This window comes from Schistocerca gregaria, chromosome X, assembly GCF_023897955.1.
Source record: "Schistocerca gregaria isolate iqSchGreg1 chromosome X, iqSchGreg1.2, whole genome shotgun sequence".
NCBI lineage: Eukaryota > Metazoa > Arthropoda > Insecta > Orthoptera > Acrididae > Schistocerca > Schistocerca gregaria.
In genome coordinates this window covers 46,298,754-46,319,396 of record NC_064931.1, presented here as the reverse complement: position 1 = coordinate 46,319,396, position 20,643 = coordinate 46,298,754, and the positions used below count along the sequence as shown (strand labels likewise).

Genomic DNA, 20,643 nt, shown 5'->3' with positions numbered 1-20,643 from the left:
GACTTCAAGAAGAATATAATAATTCCAATCCCAAAGAAAGCAGGTGTTGACAGTTGTGAAAATTACCGAACTATCAGTCTAATAAGTCACAGCTGCAAAATACTAACGCGAATTCTTTACAGACGAATGGAAAAACTGGTAGAAACGGACCTTGGGGAAGATCAGTTTGGCTTCCGTAGAAATGTTGGAACACGTGAGGCAATACTAATCTTACGACTTATCTTTGAAGAAAGATTAAGAAAAAGCAAACCTACGTTTCTAGCATTTGTAGACTTAGAGAAAGCTTTTGACAATGTTGATTGGAATACCCTCTTTCAAATTCTGAAGGTGGCAGGGATAAAATACAGAGAGCGAAAGGCTATTTACAATTTGTACAGAAACCAGATGGCAGTAATAAGAGTCGAGGGGCATGAAAGGGAAGCAGTGGTTGGGAAGGGAGTGAGATAGGGTTGTAGCCTCTCCCCGATGTTATTCAATCTGTATATTGAGCAAGCAGTAAAGGAAACAAAAGAAAAATACGGAGTAGGTATTAAAATTCATGGAGAAGAAATAAAAACTTTGAGGTTCGCCGATGACATTGCAATTCTGTCAGAGACAGCAAAGGACTTGGAAGAGCAGTTGAACGGAATGGACAGTGTCTTGAAAGGAGGATATAAGATGAACATCAACAAAAGCAAAACGAGGATAATGGAACGTAGTCGAATTAAGTCGGGTGATGCTGAGGGAATTAGATTAGGAAATGAGACACTTAAAGTTGTAAAGGAGTTTTGCTATTTGGGGAGTAAAATAACTGATGATGGTCGAAGTAGAGAGGATATAAAATGTAGACTGGCAATGGCAAGGAAAGCGTTTCTGGAGAAGAGAAATTTGTTAACATCGAGTATAGATTAGTGCCAGGAAGTCGTTTCTGAAAGTATTTGTAAGGAGTGTAGCCATGTATGGAAGTGCAACATGGTCGATAAATAGTTTGGACAAGAGGAGAATAGAAGCTTTCGAAATGTGGCGCTACAGAAGAATGCTTAAGATTAGATGGGTAGATCACATAACTAATGAGGAGGTATTGAATAGAATTGGGGAGAAGAGGAGTTTGTGGCACAACTTGACAAAAGAAGGGACCGGTTGGTAGGACATGTTCTGAGGCACCAAGGGATCACAAATTTAGCATTGGAGGGCAGCGTGGAGGGTAAAAATCGTAGAGGGAGACCAAGACATGAATACACTAAGCAGATTCAGAAATATGTCGGTTGTAGTAAGTACTGGGAGATGAAGAAGCTTGCACAGGATAGAGTAGCATGGAGAGCTCCATCAAACCAGTCTCAGGACTGAAGACCACAACAACAACATATCGGTGGTGTAAGAGAACTCGTCAATTTGTACAAACGCAGTAGTAGTTTGTGCCGTGGTAGGATTTAACACTATTTCCTCAAATGTTCAACGAAATTGTCAAATTTTAAGCAGAGCCATAACTTATTGTTGTTGCTCGTTCGTAGTTTCTTGCGTATACCTTGCACTCGCGCCGCGCGAGTCAATACGTCATTGTTCGAACGAACTCAATACTGAATCGAACGCTGAGGCGTACCGGGAAATTTCGAGCCTGTTCGAACGCGAGTATCGTTTGGCCAGCCCTGCCCCTTCGTATCCGCAGCCAGTGGCGCCTCTAGACTGAGGATGACACGGCGGTCGGTCGGTCGCTCGGTACCATCGGGTCTTTCGAGGCCTGTTCTGACGGAGTTTAGTTTTAGTAGCAGTTGTCCTCGGATGATAGTATTTATCACATTCTGTTGGTGTATGTAAAATGCAGTCATCACAGTTGGGGAGTTTAATGGGGCGCGCGCTGTGTGCCGGCAGATGAACGCGACGCTTGCTACGGCGGCGCAGGGCGGGTGCGGGCGGCGTCAGCTGGGCCCTGGCCGGCAGCTGGCCATCACCCTGACGTACGTGCTGGGCGTGGCGGGCAACGTCGCCGCGCTGCTCATCCTGCGCGGCCAGGCGCGCCACCGCCGCCACGCGCTCATGCTGCGCTGCCTCGCCGCCAACGACCTGGTCGCGCTCACCGGCATGCTGCTGCAGCTCTACCTCAAGCTCTACCTGCCCTGCGAGTACTTCTCCGAGTACTGGTCCTGCGTCGTGCGCGTCCTCTGGCGACTCTTCGGGCTCGGCTCCGGCTGCGTCGCCATCGTCATGGCTGTGGAGCGCTGGCTCGCGCTCACGCACCCCTTCTTCTACCAAATGGTAAGTACCTGCACGCGGTTCGCGCTACGCTTCCGACAGTGGTGAAAAACCGTCAAAATGTTTCAAATGACTCTAACCACTATGGGACCTAACATCTTAGATCATCAGTCCCTTACACTTACAACTACTTAAACCTAACTAATCTGAGGAAATCACACACATCCCTGCCCGAGGCAGGATTCGAACCTGCGACGTAGCAGCCGCGTAGTTCCGGACTGAAGCACCTATATAACTGCTCGACCACGGAAAATCGTCGCCAAAATCTTTGCACCCTCCATTATTGTGTGCTGTGCTTTCGAGGTTGCCGAACAAATCCTGGAAACACTCGCATCTATAAAATGTCTGAGATGCGGCGTGCGAAGCGATTTAAAGATTAACGGCCATGTAAAACGAGTCGTAAGAAAGGCAGATGCCAGGCTGAAATTCATCGGGAGAATCTTCTGCAAACGCTAGACTGAAATTCATTGGGAGAATCTTCTGCAAATGTTGTCCACCCACAAATGCAGTAGCTTACAAAACTCCTCTCCGAGCAGCAGTTCAGTATTTGTCGTCCATCTGGGATTCGTACCAGAAAGAATTGGTGGGGAAAGTTCATAGAGATGTTCATCCAATTCCAGTGGCAGACGATAGAAGAGAAAGTCGAGTGGTGCTTTCGTCGCGGGGTAGCACGTTGAAGTACACCACTTTGTTTGTGATCTTCTCATAAGATGTGACTTATTGTGAAATTCCTCTGTGCTCTTTAGTTTAAACACCTAAATTTGGTGCGTGTTTATGTATTTATCGGACACAGTTCCTCATTATAGTAACTGGCTGGAGCAAATGTAAGCTGTATTTAGTGTATCGGTTGGTTGGTTGATTAGGATAGGGGACCAAACAGCGGAGTCATCGGTCCCACCGGATTAGGGAAGGGGAAATTGGCCGTACCCTTTCGAAAGAACCATCCCAGCATTTGCCTGAAGCGATATAGGGAAATGACGAAAAACCTAAATGAGGATGGCCGGACGCGGGTTTGAACCGTCGTCCTTCCGAATGAGAGTCCAGTGTGCTAATCACTGCTCCACCTCTCTCGGTACTGACTTCAGTACTGGTAGGAACCGCGATTGCTGTTTTAGTTGGTGACTCTCTGCTCACAGCCACAGGTGGTGCTGACTTCAGTCACGCATCTTGAGGCTGTTGCCAATTGGCATCACTGTGTGGGGCCGGACGTGGAGATGCGACGGTATCCCAGTCACTGATCGACGCACTATTGTGGCCACCTGGGTGCTGCCCTCACTGAGGTTGACTCTTCACCAGTTGTCGAGTTTGAGGTCGTCCCAAGGTGCTGCAGGCAGCGAAAGACATGTCAGGGGGTCCACCAGAGTGCCTCCCCGGTTCGTCTGCTGAACAGGTTTCAGGAACTGACTGTGTCTGATAAACACACTGAGCCAGTTACAGTCACTTGCGTGTTTCAGGGGAAGCCTCTCGGCCTGCAAGGTCTGGGCAATCACAGAAGGTGGGATTACTGGTACTTGGGAGCTGCAACGTTAGCCACGTAATGGGACGCCGTACGATTATGGCTGCCAAGGACGGGAAGTAATCCACTGTGCACTCTGTGTGCCTACTGGGAGGAGTCATTCCAGATGTGGAACAGGTCGTTCCGGATACTATGAGGCGCAAAAGGTGCAGCCAGCTGCAGATGGTGCCTGACAGAGGGTTCATCGAACCACCTTCACAATTCTCTATTATTCCAATCTCGTATAGCACGCGGAAAGAACGAACCTATCGGGTGATCAAAAAGTCAGTATAAATTTGAAAACTGAATAAATCACGGATAATGTAGTAGAGAGGTACAAATTGACACACATGTTTGGAATGACATGGGGTTTTATTAGAACCAAAAAAATACAGAAGTTCAAAAAATGTCCGACAGATGGCGCTTCATCTGATCAGAATAGCAATAATTAGCATAACAAAGTAAGACAAAACAAAGATGATGTTCTTTGCAGGAAATGCTCAATATGTCCACCATCATTCCTCAACAATAGCTTTAGCCGAGGAATAATGTTGTGAACAGCACTGTAAAGCATGTCCAGAGTTATGGTGAGGCATTGGCGTCGGATGTTGTCTTTCAGCATCCCTAGAGATGTCGGTCGATCACGATACCTATGCCACTTCAGGTAACCCCAAAGCCAATAATCGCATGAACTGAGGTTTGGGGATCTGGGAGGCCAAGCATGACGAAAGTGACTGCTGAGCACACGATCATCACCAAACGACGCGCGCAAGAGATCTTTCACGCGTCTAGCAATATATATATATATATATATATATATATATATATATATATATATATATATATATATATATATATATATATTCTAATAAAACCTCAGGTCATTCCAAGCATGTGTACCAATTTTTACCTCTCTACCTACATTATTCCGTGGTTTACTAAGTTTTCATATTTATACTGACTTTTTGATCACCCGGTATATCTTCCCGCACGAGCTCCGACTTCCCTTATTTTATCGAGGCGATTGTTTCTCCCTATGTAGGTCGGCGTCAACAAAATATTTTTGCATTCAAAGGAGAAATTTGGTGATTGAAATTTCGTGAGAAGATCCCGTCGCAACGAAGAACGCCTTTCTTTTAATGACGTCCAGCCCAAATCCTGTATCATTTCTGTGACACTCTCCCCATATTTCGCGATAATACAACACGTGCTGCCCTTCTTTGAACTTTTTCGATGTACTCCGTCAGTCCTATCTTGTAAGGATCCCACACCGCGCTGCAGTATTCTAAAATAGGGCGGACAAGCGTAGTGTTGGCACTCTCCATAGTAGATCTGTTACATTTTCTAAGTGTCCTGCTAATAAAACGCAGTCTTTGGTTAGCCTTTCCCACAACATTTGGCCGGCTGCGGTGGTCTCGCGGTTAAGGCGCTCGGTCCGGAACCGCGTGCCTGCTACGGTCGCAGGTTCGAATCCTGCCTCAGGCATTGATGTGTGTGATGTCCTTAGGTTAGTTAGGTTTAAGTAGTTCTAAGTTGTAGGGGACTGATGACCACCGATGTTAAGTCCCATAGTGCTCAGAGCCATTTAAACCATTTTTGAACCACAACATTTTATGTGTGTTCCTCCCAGTTTAAGTTGTTCGTAATTGTAATACCTAGGTATTTTGTTGAATTTACGGCTTTTAGATTAGACTGATGTATCGAGTAACCGAAGTTTAACGAATTCCTTATGGCACTCATGTGGATGACCTCACACTTTTCGTTATTTAGGGTCAACTGCCAATTTTCGCACCATTCAGATATCTTTTGTAAAACGTTTTTCAATATGTTTTGATCTCTTGAAGACGTTATTTGTCGATAAACGACAGCGTCATCTGCGAACAGCCTAATACGGCTGCTCAGATTGTCTCCCAAATCGTTTATATAGACAAGGAACAGCAAAGGGCCTATAACACTACCTTGGGGAACGCCAGAAATCAATTCTGTTATACACGATGACTTTTCGTCAATTACTATGAATTGTGACCTCTCTGACAGGAAATCACAAATCCAGTCACATAACTGAGACGATATGCCATAAGCACGCAATTTCACTACAAGCCGCTTTTGTGGTATAGTGTCAAAAGCCTCCCAGAAATCCAGAATCGATCTGAAATCCCTTGTCAGTACCACTCAACACTCCATGTGAATAAAGAGCTAGTTGTGTTTCACAGAAACGATGTTTTCTAAACCCATGTTGACTGTGTGTCAACAGACAGTTTTCTTCGTGGTAATTCATAGTGTTTGAACACAATATATGTTCCAAAATCCTGCTACGTATCGACGTTAACGATATGGGCCTGTAACTTAGTGGCTTACTCCTACTACCTTTCATGAATATTGGTTTGACCTGTGCAACTTTCCAGTCTTTGGGACGGATCTTTCGTCCAGCGAACGGTTGTATATGATTGTTATGTATGGAGCTAATGAATCAGCATACTCCGAATGGAACCTAATTGGTATACAGTCTGGACCAGAAGACTTGCCTTTATAAAGTGATTTAAGTTGCTTCATTACTCCGAGGATATTTATTTCTACCTTACTCATGTTGGCAGCTGTTCTCGATTCGAATTCTGGAATATTTACTTCGTCTTCTTTTGTGAAGGCATTTCGGAAGGCTGTGTTTAGTAACTCTGCTTTGGCAGGACTGTCTTCGATAGTATATCCATTGCTATCGCGCAGAGAAGGCATTGATTGTTTCTTGCCGCTATCATACGTCACATATTACCAGAATCTCTTTGGATTTTCTGCCAGGTTTTTAGACAAAGTTTCGTAGCAAGATTGAACACCGGAGCTTCCAAATTCACAAAAATTAAACGCAAAATATACCTATTTAAAAAATCTCTTAAAATTCGCTTGACGGCTTCCTAAGAGACAATCTGCACTCTTAATTTAATTATACAAATGTACACCAGATCAGGTTTAAATTCAGCTAAGTATCGACTGCAATTTAGAGATATATACCAAATCAATTCATAACAGATGATACTGATCCCGAAGGCACACAAAACAGGTCAGAATTGATGCCGAAGCAACGGAAGAAACATGCAAATTTAAAAAACGCAAAATGCCTAGAGAATGGTGAAGTTTTAGAGAAGCTCGGAAATTAGCGCAATCATCAATGCGAAATGCTTTTAATAGCTTCCGTAACGAAACTCTATTTCTAAATCTAGGAAAAACTCAGAGATTGGGGTTATAAGTAAACTACAACAGCGGCAAAACGTAATCAGTAACGTAACCGCGGGATAGAAATGGTAATGTTACTGATAACAGTGCCGTATCACTAAACTCGGTTTTCCGAAATTCCTTCACCAAAGGATACGAAGGAAATATTCCAGAATTTGATACAAGAACAACTGCCACGTGATCCCCGGTGTAGTGAAGCAACTTAAATCACTTAATAAAGGCAAGACCTCTGGTCCAGATCGTACAGCAGTCAGGTTCCTTTCAGAGAATACAATAGCTCCATACTTAGCACACAATCTCTTCGTGCGTCGAAATATCCGTAACTGAAGACTGGGTAGTTGCGTAGATCACACCAGTAGCCAAAAAAGAAAATGGGAGCAATACATTGAATTACTAACCCATATAACTAACGTCTATTTGCAGTAGGATTTTGGAACGTACACTGTGTTCGAACATTATGAATTGCCAACAGGGATTCAGAAAATATCATTCTTGTGAAACACAACTAGCTCTCTCTTCTCACGAAGTAATGAGTGCTGTCGACAGAGGATGTCAAACTGATTCCATATTGTTAATATTATTAGAAGGTTTTGACACCGTTCCTCACAGACGACTTCTAATGAAACTGTGAGCTTACGGCATTCGTCTCAGTTGCGCGACTGGAGTCGTGATTCTCAGAAAGTAGTAGTTGACGGAAAATCGTCGAGTAAAACAGATTTAGCAGACAATCTGAGCAGCCCTCTTAGATTGATTGCTGATGATGCTGTCATTTATCGTCTTGTAAAGCCATTGTAATATCAAAACGAATTGCAAAATGATTTACACAAGCTATTTGCATCCTTTCCCTTCCGGAGTACTGCTGCTCGGTATGGGATCCGCATCAGATAGGATTGACGGAGAACACAGAAGAAGTTCACAGGAGGACAGCTCGTGTTTTACTATGCGAATTAGGGGAGAAAGTGCCAGGAATATGATACGCGAACTGGTATGGCATTCGTTAAAACAAAGGCGTTTTTCGTTGCGGTAGGAGCTCCTCATGAAATTTCAGTCACAAACTCACTCCTCCCAGAGCGCAAATGTTTTGTTGGCGCCCACCTACATAGGGAGAAATGAGCATGAAAATAAAGTAAGAGAAATCAGAGTTCACGCGGAAAGATTAAAGTGTTCGTTTTTACCGCGCGGTTTTCGCGAATGGAACAGTAGAGAAATAGCTTCAAGGTGGTTCGATGAACCCTCTGTCAGTAATAGTGTAGATTTAGATGTAGATGTAGAGAAACTGTGCATTACGATGTGTATTACTGTTAAAACTGCGAGATCGTACGTTTCTGGAAGTGTCAGCCAACATATTGACTCCTCTTACCTACAAGTATACGTCCGCCTCTAACAGCTGAGTGGTCAGCGAGGCTGACTGCCATGTGGAGGTCCTGGACTCGGTTCCCAGAACTGCCAGTGATGTTTCATGTTTCCGTGGTAGGAGGACTCTTACGGGGGGCACTGAGCTCCGTGAGTGAAATCGAGGAGACACTCGACCAATTAGTGAGATTTTCAGGATCAAGAGACCGAACAAGTACTCTCCGCCACAAACTGTGATTTTGCATGCGTAGTATACATGTTTGTAACTTGAAGGCCAGGGATGACGATGGCTCAATGTGAAGTCGTAAGGCTGTACGTCATGTCAAGAGCAATGGGAAGCTTGCTATACGAGGTGGATATACCGCCAATGTGAATACGCAGTACCTACTGAAGCGTCCCTTTCGCCTGCTCCTTGGAGCGTCTGTGACATGACACCAGTTCGTACTCGCCGCCACGATCAGTTTCAAGAAGCATTGTGTGCTAATGGCAGGTATAGAGCCCGTGGAGAAATCGGTGGTATGAATAGAATAATTCCTGAAGTTGCACACATTATTCCACTGTCGGTTGCAACAGTTTTTGATGGAACTGAACGAAGAGTGTGGATAATTTATATATTACTGAAAAGTAGTTGCCGGTCGCGGTGGCCGAGCGGTTCTAGGCGCTTCAGTCCGGAACCACATGACTGCTGCCGTCGCAGGTTCGAATCCTGCCTCTGGCATTGATGTGGGTGATGTCCTTAGGTTAGTTAGGTTTAAGTAGTTCCAAGTATAGGGGACTGTTGACCTCAGATGTTAAGTCCCATAGTAGTTGGTCAAGTCAAGGGACATGCCTAGAAAGATTTTTCGATTTAAAACCCGCTATTAATGAATTTATGAAGGAATTAGGAGAGTATGAACCAAAACTAGAACACCAAGAATTGATTTTAGACCTCGCATGTTATGTGAACTTCACTGCATACTGCCAACAGTAAGACACTGCAAGGTGAGAGACTCGATAGGGATGTATTCAAAAAGAAAATCGCATTGTAGAAGAGAGAAGTTCCTCCAAAAATAGTCCAGTTACCTAAGCACACTGGCGTTAAGGAAAGCACGAGATCTGAAGAATGCGTTGTGGCCTTAGAAAGAATTATAAGGATAGTTCTCTAAACTTTTGAGGACACTGACAACCTTACATTTGTTTTCGAGCCGGCTTGGCGTTTCAGTTTGCCACTGCGTATGTTCACATGTAACTGATTGCTCTGCAGTGCAATTTCTGTTTTAAAAACAAATCTTTTTACTTTAAAACTGTCCAGTATGTCTACATTGTTTTCCTCTGGTAGAGTTTCCATGTCTCCATAATGATGTTGCAAAAGTGCTACAATATTTCCATCAAGATATATGTGTGAAAAACTTTTTTTTTTTGCTTACGAAACTAAATAGGTCACTATTACGTGGCACCTTGAGTGCTATAATCTGTGATATGCGGATGAGGAATAAAATAATTAGCAAGTATGATGCCATGGCAGATGCTGTTGCGGACGTTGTTTTAAATTTACATACAAATTTACTCACAAACAGCTGCATTTCATTGCAAGTACTAAAACACTGTATTATTTTATTCCTGGGCATTCGTGTTGATGTCAATCTCGATTAAACTATTTGGTCATAAACTAACTGTGTTATATGTTAGTATACGAATAGGGATAAGACGTCAGATAACTTGGAGTTTGTTCTTGTAGTAATTCATTCATTAATTTATTTTATTTTGACCTCTAATGTTAACGCCAGTCTGATTAAAGTATTTTCCCATATATCGACTTTGATACATGCAAACAAAAACAAATAACATATCTGAGAAAAGTAGGGCGATGTCATATATTTTGTCAAGATCTTTGTAACAAGCAACAGTTGTATAGCACATGCTGGACGCTGGCAAAGTTTCGTTATCACAGTGTAAAAGTATACAGATTGTGTAAAAGTGTGTGAAGTGGTGTACCAACCGGCCATCAACATGGAAGCACACAGATGGATAGTAACAGAAAAAAGCCGCCCGTTCTGTCGCAGTAAGTACACAACTAAAAAATTGCGAACAGCTACTGGACTTGCGGACGTCTTTCATACCACCGACAAATAGCGAAGGGTTACAGCGGTGACCTCACGATTTTGCCGAAATGAAGAGAGTAGAACCGACCGAAAATAGCCGCACCGCAGTACTAAATGAAATGCGGCGCTCTACCAGGTACTTCCGAGAATGACCGAGCAAAGCCGAGACGGGGCCGAACGTCGGTCCGTACGCGGTGCACACATCCAACACGTGTGTGGTGTGGCCATCCCTGCTGCAGATACATTTGTATTCATTTTCTCATTTTCATACTACTTGCGTAAGAATTAGGCACGAGACGAGTGTAGCTTGGGATTAATGAAGCAGTGTCAAGCCACTCGATCGACACTGAAGACCCTTCTTGCCTTCAGGAAGTGTACGTGACGGATTTGCGGTCCCTTGGTGGGCGTGTGGACGCTACTTCTAAAAGATTTAAGTACAAATGGTTTTGTTACAAGAAAAATTGCTGACAACCAAAATCGCTACTGTGCTGGGAAAAGCATGGAGTAGAATGCATTTCGTACAGCCATAACAGACATTTCGAATTTAACAAATGATATCTGACTTGCGGGAGTGGCCTCCTACATTACACAACAGTTTGGTAAAATATTAAAATATATAAAAAGGAATGAGTAACAAAACTGCACAAACAACTGAGAACAGATAATTGTGCTAACTTGTTCTTAGGATCTTCTTAATGCATACCAGTGTATCCAAAGAATGAAGTCGGAGTGTCCCCGTTTTTCCCACTACAACGTTTCCGGTACTACTGGACACGTTTCGGCACTAGCGGATTGCAGTAATGGTCTCTGTCAGAAGCCCAAGTAACTATATGCCGTGCAACAAAATTTAAGGGCAAATTGCAAGCACTTACACAGCTCACAGATTCGTTATAAAGACCCGCGACTTCATCACAATCGAAGTCTATAAATTTCTATATTTCGTTAGCATTACTGACAAATTAAAATCGTGCTTAAACTTTTGACAAATATGAATCTCAGCCTATGCTCCGTCATGAGTAAAGTTATTTATTACCCTGTTTTTGGTTCGCTCGTTTACTTTTTTTCTCCGTTACACAAAATCATCTTCTATCAGGGTGGCGATTCTTCTGGAAAATCGGGAATTCTCAGGGAATTACATTTTACCTAGAAAAAATCAGTGCATTTCAAGGAGTTTCAGGAATTTCATAAAATCCGAGGGAATTCTGTGTTTTTCACTTACCACTGAAATTTAATTTTATATAGTTTTATAAACCACAAATTTTGAAATACTTAATATTTCAAAGTGTGTTAATTATATGAATAGGAGTAGAGTGAACCAAGCTCCCGCCAGTCATCCCGATTTACGTATCTCGATGTTTCCGTGCAAACCACTTCAGAGGAATGGAAGAAAGAACTGTTACGTCAGCATGATCATAGCCGGTTTCTTCCCACATCCGTGTTCGATACATCTGGCGCTAACTCCGTATGAATTATCGGTGTCTGAAGACTGCAGTTAAACTACTGCTTATAGCTACTATATATCAGCTGAGGGGAAAGTAAAGTCATTATGTATCGTGTGGTATCGCCCATCCCCTCTAATCCCCCAATCACAGTTAATCTGATTTTTTCAGGAGCTCCTTGTGACACCACCTCCCTCTCCATACCTATAATTTTCAGGGGATTTATTGTTTCAATTCTGAGTATCCACTGTGTCTATATTTTTCAGGTCAGAATTTGAAGTACCCTCAGACACTGAAGTAGCGCCTCATACACTCACACACGGACATTCATGAAAAACCTCAGGAGCTACTTTCGGCTGACCCATTATCAGAAACGTCTCAGTTCCGCCATTTCTGCGCAGGCAGTCTTCATAAACGTGTAGCGGTGTCTATTTGACTAAGAGGAAGAGGCGTATCGAGCGAGCAATGCAGAGTGGGGTACTGTCCCAGACCCTAAACAGTTCGGCGGCAAGGAAGTTCCTGCTGTACACTCATTATCTCCCGTCTTTTGTCACTGCGGACTCGAGCCGGGAGGAAGTATTACTTAGATGTGTCTGTGAAGACATGATTCCCATAGTTTAATAGCAGTCCTTCAAGAGCTGCAGGACGCCAATCTTGTAGGAGACCGCTCTGGGGATCTTTGAGCTCTTGTCTCCCAACTTTTACACTCCCTTCACTCATTCCGACGTAAAGTAAAGAACAGCTAGTTGTGGAGTACACTAGCCTGTGTCCTTGCTAAAGGAGTCATCCGGCATTCATCGCAGGTGATTTAGTAATCTACTGAAACCTAAATCGAGATGCAAGGGCTCGGATTCAAATCTCACTCCTCAAAAGTGCGAGTCCATTGTTCTGACAACTGAGGCCCCTCGCCCTGCAGAGTTTAAAGTCCCATAAACGTCGAAATCAGGGGCATTAGGGGCTGAGCCAAATCTGTTGAACGCGGATGTGGGAAGGAACAGACTATGATCTTGTTGACGTAACAATTCTTACTTTCATTCCTCTGAAATGGTTTGCACGGAAACTCCGAAATTGGTAAATCGGGACGACTGGCGGGAGTTTGGTTCTCTCTCCTCCTGGATACGATACTATAAAAACCACAGTATGACACGGCACTTTCATTATGCGTGAGGGAAGACAAAATCAGCACTTCATATCATCAACAGGTGACTAGTTTACTGGATAAGAACTGAAATAGAGGAAAGTATTCGAAGTGAAAACGATAAGGTACGTCATCATATTACAGATATCACCCATCTATATATTTCACCAAGGAGCAATTTCCAAAGGAATTAAAGGTCAGGGAAAAGAAATAAAAACTTTGCGATTTACCGATGATATTGTAGTTCTGTCAGAGACAGCAAAGGGCTTGCAAGGGCAGTTGAATGAAATGGATAGTGCCTTAAAAGAGATTCTAAGATGAACACCAGCGAAAATAAAACAAGGGCAACGATACGTATTAAATCAAGTGATTCTGACTATCAGATTAGGAAATTAGACACTAAAAGTACTCGATGAGATCTCCTATTTGTGCAGCGAAATAACTCACGACGATGGCCGAAAGAGAGAGGACATAAAATTCATGCTGGCACTTGCGAGAGACGCGCTTATGAAAAAGAGGAACTTGTTAACATAAAAAATAAATTTTCGTGTTGGAATTCTTTTCTGCAGGTATGTGTATGGAGTGTAGGCATCTACAGAAGTGAAACGCTGATGATAATCTGTTCATACAAGAAGAGAATATAAGCTTTTAAAATGAGGTGCTACAGAAGAATGTTAATTGAGGAGTAGATCGAATAACTAATGAGACGGTACTGAATCGAACTGCTAAAAAAGAAATCTGCAGCACAAATTGACTAAAAGAAGGGAACTGTTGACAAGACACATAATGAGGTACGAGAATTTCCTAATGGAAGTAAGTGTGTGTGTGTGTGTGTGTGTGTGTGTGTGTGTGTGTGTGTGTGTGTGTGTGTAAGTAAGGGAGGGAGGGAGGGAGGGTAAACCTGTAGAGTGAGAGAGTGAGACCAAATCTTGACAACAATAAGCAAGTTCAAATGGCTGTATTATGCCGTTGTTGTGTAGAGATGAAGAGGCTTGTTTATGATAGTGTGGAGAGCTTTATCAAAAAAATGGTTCAAATGGCTCTGAGCACTATGGGACTTAACATCTATGGTCATCAGTCCCCTAGAACTTAGAACTACTTAAACCTAACTAACCTAAGGACATCACACAACATCCAGCCACCACGAGGCAGAGAAAATCCCTGACCCCGCCGGGAATCGAACCCGGGAACCCGGGCGTGGGAAGCGAGAACGCTACCGCACGATCACGAGATGCGGGGGGAGAGCTTTATCAAACCAGTCTTCGAACTGAAGACCACAACAACAGCAAAAACGACGGCGACGACATATAACTCGTTCATGTAAGAGAATAAGGATTTGACTCGGATACAAGTTTCATGAATAGTAGCGAGTAGTACAGCTGTCCTACATTTAACGAGGACGTTGGGCATTAGGGTACACACTCTGCAACTGATAGGTTTTAATATCGCTTGGTTGTTAACTGGTTGACTTCCCAGGAATTACTATCTTAATTATCACGTTGTTATGTCTTTACATAATTTAACTAAATTATTTTGATTCAAAGCAGTCCGTTATTATTGTACGGCAGCAAAACTCCGTGATAGGTTGCATGAAAGTTAAAATCCTGGCCTCGATGTTTCTGTCATTAGCAACTAGATAAAAGAGAGTGTGGCTGTAGTTTGCGGGCATACTTTACTGCTCCCACCTTTGTTGTCCTAATGTTTTGTTTGCTAACATTTTAATGAAGTAAAATGAGACTTGTAATTTCTCGTCTTAGTACGAAACCGGTGTAGCGTTTTAAAACGCACACGTATTTGTGTGCGCAGTGACAGGGGCTTTTATCTGCCATCGCACAGTGATTGACGTGATTATTTCCTGTTGCGGACACACGGCCGGAGCGCCACTTTATTCCACGCAGCGAGAGGCACTGCCAGCTGTCGGGCCGGCCTGCTTATCTGGCCCTTGTTGTCTCAGACGTTATCGTCCAACACTGCTCGAACGTTCAATTGTGCCGTTTCGGAGATACGGGAGGATGTTTAGACTACTTGTCGGTGTTTTCTTGCATTCAGAACGTTTCAGCGCCATCCTCCTTAGCGACTGGCATTTTCAGCGCCTCTGAAGCAGTTTGTACTGACTTTCCTGTTCCTTGCAGTTTTAAATCTCATCCGGGCAACATTCTTATATGAATGTACCAGGTGGTTACAATTAAAATGCAGCCACTCACAGAAGTTCAGTATGGACCGTAATTATCGTATGGCAACGAAACTTGGTAGATATGCTAATCCGTTAATGTGGAACCTATTTACACTGGAAAAAATTATTTCCAGTTTTAGCCACCAATTGAAAACCTGGTGCTGTGAATGCAAGAAAGACGTATAGCAGTGTTTCAATATGTATTACATTAGGAAAGTGACGTGGACACAAATGGTGAAACAAGTGAGAAAAGCACAATTTTGATTTTATTTTAAGTGCCGCTTTCTCCATATGTTCACCAGAAACGTCGACGAGATGATGTACACCGCTAGGTTTGCACCTGGATGCCAAAACTGGAGCTAACTTTTTTTCCCAGCGGTTCCGCATTAACGCATTACAATATCTACCAAGTTTCGCTGCCATGCCATAATTACAGTCCACTCTGGACGTCTGTAAGTAGCTGCATTTTCTATATTCACATCTACATCTACACAGATACTCCGAAAGCCACCGTACGGTGCGTGGCGTAGGGTAAGCCGTACCACTGCTAGTCGCTTCCTTTCCTGTTCCACTCGCAAACATAGCGAGGGAAAAACGATTGTCTGTATGCCTCCATATGAGCCTCAATATCTCATATCTTTTCTTCGTGGTCCTCACGTGCAATTTATATTGGGTGTAGTTAAATCGTTCGGCAGTCAGCTTCAGACGCCGATTCTCTAAATTTTCTTAATAGTGTTTCTCGAAAAGAACGTCACCTTCCCTCCAGGTATTCCCATTTGAGTACCCGAAGCATCTCCGTAACAGTTACGTGTTATTTGAACCTACCGGTAACAAATCTAGCAGCCCACCTCTGAATTGCTTCGATGTCTTCCTTCGATCCGACCTGGTATGGATCCCAAACACTCTAGCAGTACTCACGAATAGATCGCACCAGCGTCCTGTATGCTTTGCAACGTCACGCCCAGATATTTAAACGACTTGGCTCTGTCAAGCCGGACAGTAGTAATACTGTATCCAAACATTGCAGGTTTGATCTTCCTACTCATCCGCATTAACTTACATTTTTCCAAATTTAGGGCTAGCTGCCATTAATCACACCAACTGTAAATTTTTTTTCCAAGTCGTCTTGTATCTGCGTACAGTCACTCAGCTTTGGCACCTTACCCTACACCACGGTATCATCAGCAAGCAACAGCAAATTGCTGCCTACCCTGCCAGCCAAACCATTTATGTATAGAGAGAACAACAGCGGTTCTATCACACTTCTCTGGGGGCGCTCCTGTCGGTATCCAAGTCTCTGGTGAGCACCTGTCATCGAGGACAACATACTGGCTTCTATTGTTGAAGAAGTCTTTGAGCCACTCGCATATCCGGGAACTTACTTCATATGCTCGTACCTTCGTTAACAGTCTGCATTGGGGCACCGTGTCAAATGCTTTCCGGAAATCTAGAAATACGGAATCTGCTTATTGCCGTGCATCCATAGTTCTCAGTATGTCATGCGAGAAAAGGATAAGCTGAGTTTCGTCCCAGAAACGCTTTCTAAAAGCATGCTTATTTGTGGGTATAAGCTTCTCAGGCACAAAAAAGTTTATTATATTCGAACTGAGAATAAGTACAAAGATTCTGCAGCATACAGAAGTTAGGGATATTGGTCTGTAACTTTGCGGATCTGTTCTTTTATCCTTCTGGAGTCATTGACGCTTTTTTCCATTCGCTTGGTGCTTTATGCCGGGTGAGAGATTAACGATAAATGCAAGATAGGTACGGAACCAATGCATTCGAGTACTCTTTGTGAAACTGAATTGGGATTCCATCTTGGCCTGGTGATTTCTTTTCTTTCAAATCCTTCAATTGTTTCTGTACGTCAGAAAGGCTTTTTACTATATCTTCCATACAGGAGTCTGTCCGATGGCCAAATGCGGCATGTTTTTATGATTCTCCTGTGTGAACGATTTCTTGAACGTGAAATTTGAAACTTCGCCTTTCGTTTCGTTATCTTCAACTGTCACACAAAAGAGTTCAACAACTGACTGAATGGATGCCTTAGACCGGCTTTAATTATTAAACAATCGGTATCGGAAATTATTGGACATATTTTAAGGGAGTAGTAGTAGTAGTAGCTTTATGCATCCGTAGATCTCTTTTTACAAGGATATAGGACATGTCGAAGTATTTACAAATTTAGATCATTTTAAAATAAGCAAATTTGTATACACATATATTTACAGACTTCTAGTTAGACAATCATTAGATTTACTTCTGGTATCCAATACTTTCTTTAAAAACAACTTATTAAATAATGTAATGCCACATTGTTCTCTCATATCTCACTATGAGTCACTGCACACACACACACACACACACACACACACACACACACACACACACACACACACACTGGCGATCTCTGGGCCATTTTCTGTACCGCAACTTCCCATTTGCTATCTTGAAAACCTGAGTCAGCATCCCTCCATAATGAGTTAGATGTTGAGCTCAGAAAAAGGAAGATATGTTAGTGTTGTGCCATACATAGCTTGGGGGTAAGTATTTCTAGAAAGGAAAAAAAGAAGGAAAAAAAAAGAAACATAAAGTGAAGGAGTTATGTGGAATGTTGGATATTTTATAATCATCATTATTTATTTCTATAACATTTTCTATCAAACCCCTACTCTGTTTTAGCTAAGTAATCCTTCAATTTATAAAATGTATTGCATAACAGGTACTTTTTAAATAAGTGTATTTTTGCAATTTCTTTAATCTGTTTTGGTAATTTATTGTACAGAAAATGCTGTTTTGAGTTTTATGTTTACTTTTTCTTGGTAAATGTAAGTTGAGTCTATCTCTTGTTGCATGGTCATGGACAGAGCTGTTTGTACAGTAATTACCAATGTTTTTTTATGTGTACAACTGACTGGTAAATGTATTCCCATCGAGTAGTTAAAATCCACAGTGTTCTGAACAGATCTTTACAGTGAACTCGATTAGTGTGCATTTGTTCTTTAAAAAAGAATGCCGTAGCCAAGAATTGAATGTACACATGAATAACATGTAACTAAAAGACACTGCGTGTTACACACTGATGATAGAATCCTATGGGCATAACATGCTGATGACATTCTGTTTGCAAATACCTTTGTGTGTTCACACCACTTCGACTGAGAATCAATATTCACATCCAAATAAAGAACAAATGTGGTTTACAGTTTCCAAGAACGCTCACGTTTGCATTTTTTGCACAATGTTTCACTGTGGGAGTTCTTTTAAAACCTGAATGTGACAGGGATGAAATACAGGGAACGACAGGTTATTTACGACTTATGCAGTAATCACACTCCATTTGGGAGAGTCGATGGACATGAAAGTGAAGCAGTGGTTGAGAACGAAGTGGGACTGGGTTGTAGCCCACGACCGAGGAAGCAGTAAAGGAAATCAAAGAAAAATTTGGAGATAGAATTAAAGGTTATGTAGAAGAAATAAAACCTGTGAGGTATGCCAATGACACTAATTTTGTCAGTGACAGCAAAGGACTTGGAAGTTCAGGTGAATGGAATGGACCGTGTCTTCAAAGGAGGCTAAAAGATCGACATCAACAAAAGCAAAACAAGGATAACGGGATGAAGTACATATAAATCAGGCGATGTTCAGGGAATCACGCGAGGGGCGTTCAACAAGTAATGGAAAACATTTTTTTTAAGCAGGTTGGTTTTATTCGAGACTCCACTACATCCCACTCTTTTTGCTACAAAACCTTGTTTTTCAACATAGTTTACTTTCAGTGTCACGGTCTTACGCCACTTTGCTGTGAGTGTCTGTATGCCCGCACGGAGCAATCGTTTTGCTGCATCAATAACCTCCCCATCATCCACGTACTGCATCCTTAATTGGGCCAAAGAGTTCGAAATCGGAAGGTGCGAGATCCGGGTTGTAGGGTGGATGAGAAGAACAGTCGAATGAAATTTTGTGAGGCGCGGAGACCTGTGGTAGCCCTTGTGTTGTCATGGAAAAGGAGAAGTTCTTTTGCATTTTTGTGGCAACGAACATGTTGAAGTTGCAAGAGTGCGGCCGGCTGGCATACGGGACGTCGGACTCGCCGTGCTTTTTTTCATTGCCAGGTCTCTGGAGATATTCGGCAAGCGCCTATGAATATTTGCGATGCTCTGGTTTTCCTCCAAAAGAAACTGAATGACAACTGTCTTTTTAGAACGCACTTCCGTTTTGAACGCCATTTTGAAAGCTGCTCATAGCACCGCCAGCTACCGGAACTTCATGAAACTATAGGAGCTAAAGTGGGGATATTCCACGATGTCCCACCACAAATTCAGCATTTTTTCAATCGAAACTGACAGAGAGAGAATAATTGGATTACTTTTTGAATGCCCCTCTATTAGGAAACGAGACATTAAAGTTAGTAGATGAATTTTGCTGCTTGGGCAGCAACATAACTGATGATGGCTGAAGTTAAAATTATACAATATTCAGAAATTCAGTTTGGCTGTAGTACTAAAGGCAATTCTGAAACAGAGGAATTTCTTAACAACTAACTCAAATTTAATGATTAGGAAGTCTTTTGCGAAAGTATTTATATGGAGTACAGTCTTGTACGGAAATGCAACGTGGACGATAAACAGTTAAGACAAGAAGTGAATAAAAGCTTTTGAAGTGTGGTGATATAGAAGAATGCTGAAGATTAGTTGGGTAGGTCGAGCAAGTAATGAGAAGGTACTGAATCGAAATGACGAAAGAAGAAATTTATGGCACAATTTGACTGAAAGAAGGGATCGGTGGCTAGGCCACATCTTGAGGTACCAAGGCACAGGCAGTTTGGTAATGGAGTGAAGTGTGTGTGTGTGTGTGTGGGGGGGGGGGGGGGGGTTAACATTGTAGACGGTTACCAAGCGATGAACACTGCAAGCACATTGAATGGGTGTAGGTTACAGTAGTTATACTGGCATGAAGAAGCTTTCACAGGATAGCCTAGCACGGAGACCTACATCATACGAGTTTTTGGGGTAAACTTTACATCAGCGTATCAGTGATCCAGTGCTCCAGTGCTGCGAACGGCGATTTCATGTGGCTCGCAGCCTCTACGCTACCCAGTATCTGATGTAGTGTTGGTGATAAGGCCATTTAGGTTCCCGCTGCCCCTTGCATCTACCTATATATGTACATGGATACTCAGTAAATCACCCTGGCAGAGGGTTCATCGAACCCCCTTCACAATAATTCTTTATTATTCCACTTTCGAACAGCACGCGGAAAAAACGAACACCTATACCTTTACGTGCGAGCTTCGATTTCCCATATTTTATTATAATGATCGTTTCTCCCTATGTAGGTCGGCATCAACAAAATATGTTTGCATTCCGAGGAGAAAGTCGGTGACTGGAATTTTTCTAAGAAGATCCCGCCTCAGCGAGAAGCGCTTTTGTTTTAGTGATGTCCACCCCAAATTCTGTATTATATCCGTGACACTCTCTCTTCTATTTCTCCATAACATACATCGTGCT

General features: G+C 42.7%; 1 protein-coding gene across 3 annotated transcripts in view; it reads left to right on the top strand.

Moving 5' to 3' along the window:
* The window catches only part of LOC126298573 (prostaglandin E2 receptor EP4 subtype), a 566,300-nt gene that overhangs the window by 124,769 nt on the left and 420,888 nt on the right, over positions 1-20,643 (top strand). For all 3 annotated transcript variants that reach the window (XM_049989942.1, XM_049989944.1, XM_049989943.1), the window contains exon 2: positions 1,849-2,232. In XM_049989942.1, the coding sequence (XP_049845899.1) occupies positions 1,849-2,232 (384 nt within the window). The remainder of the gene's footprint in view (positions 1-1,848; positions 2,233-20,643) is intronic.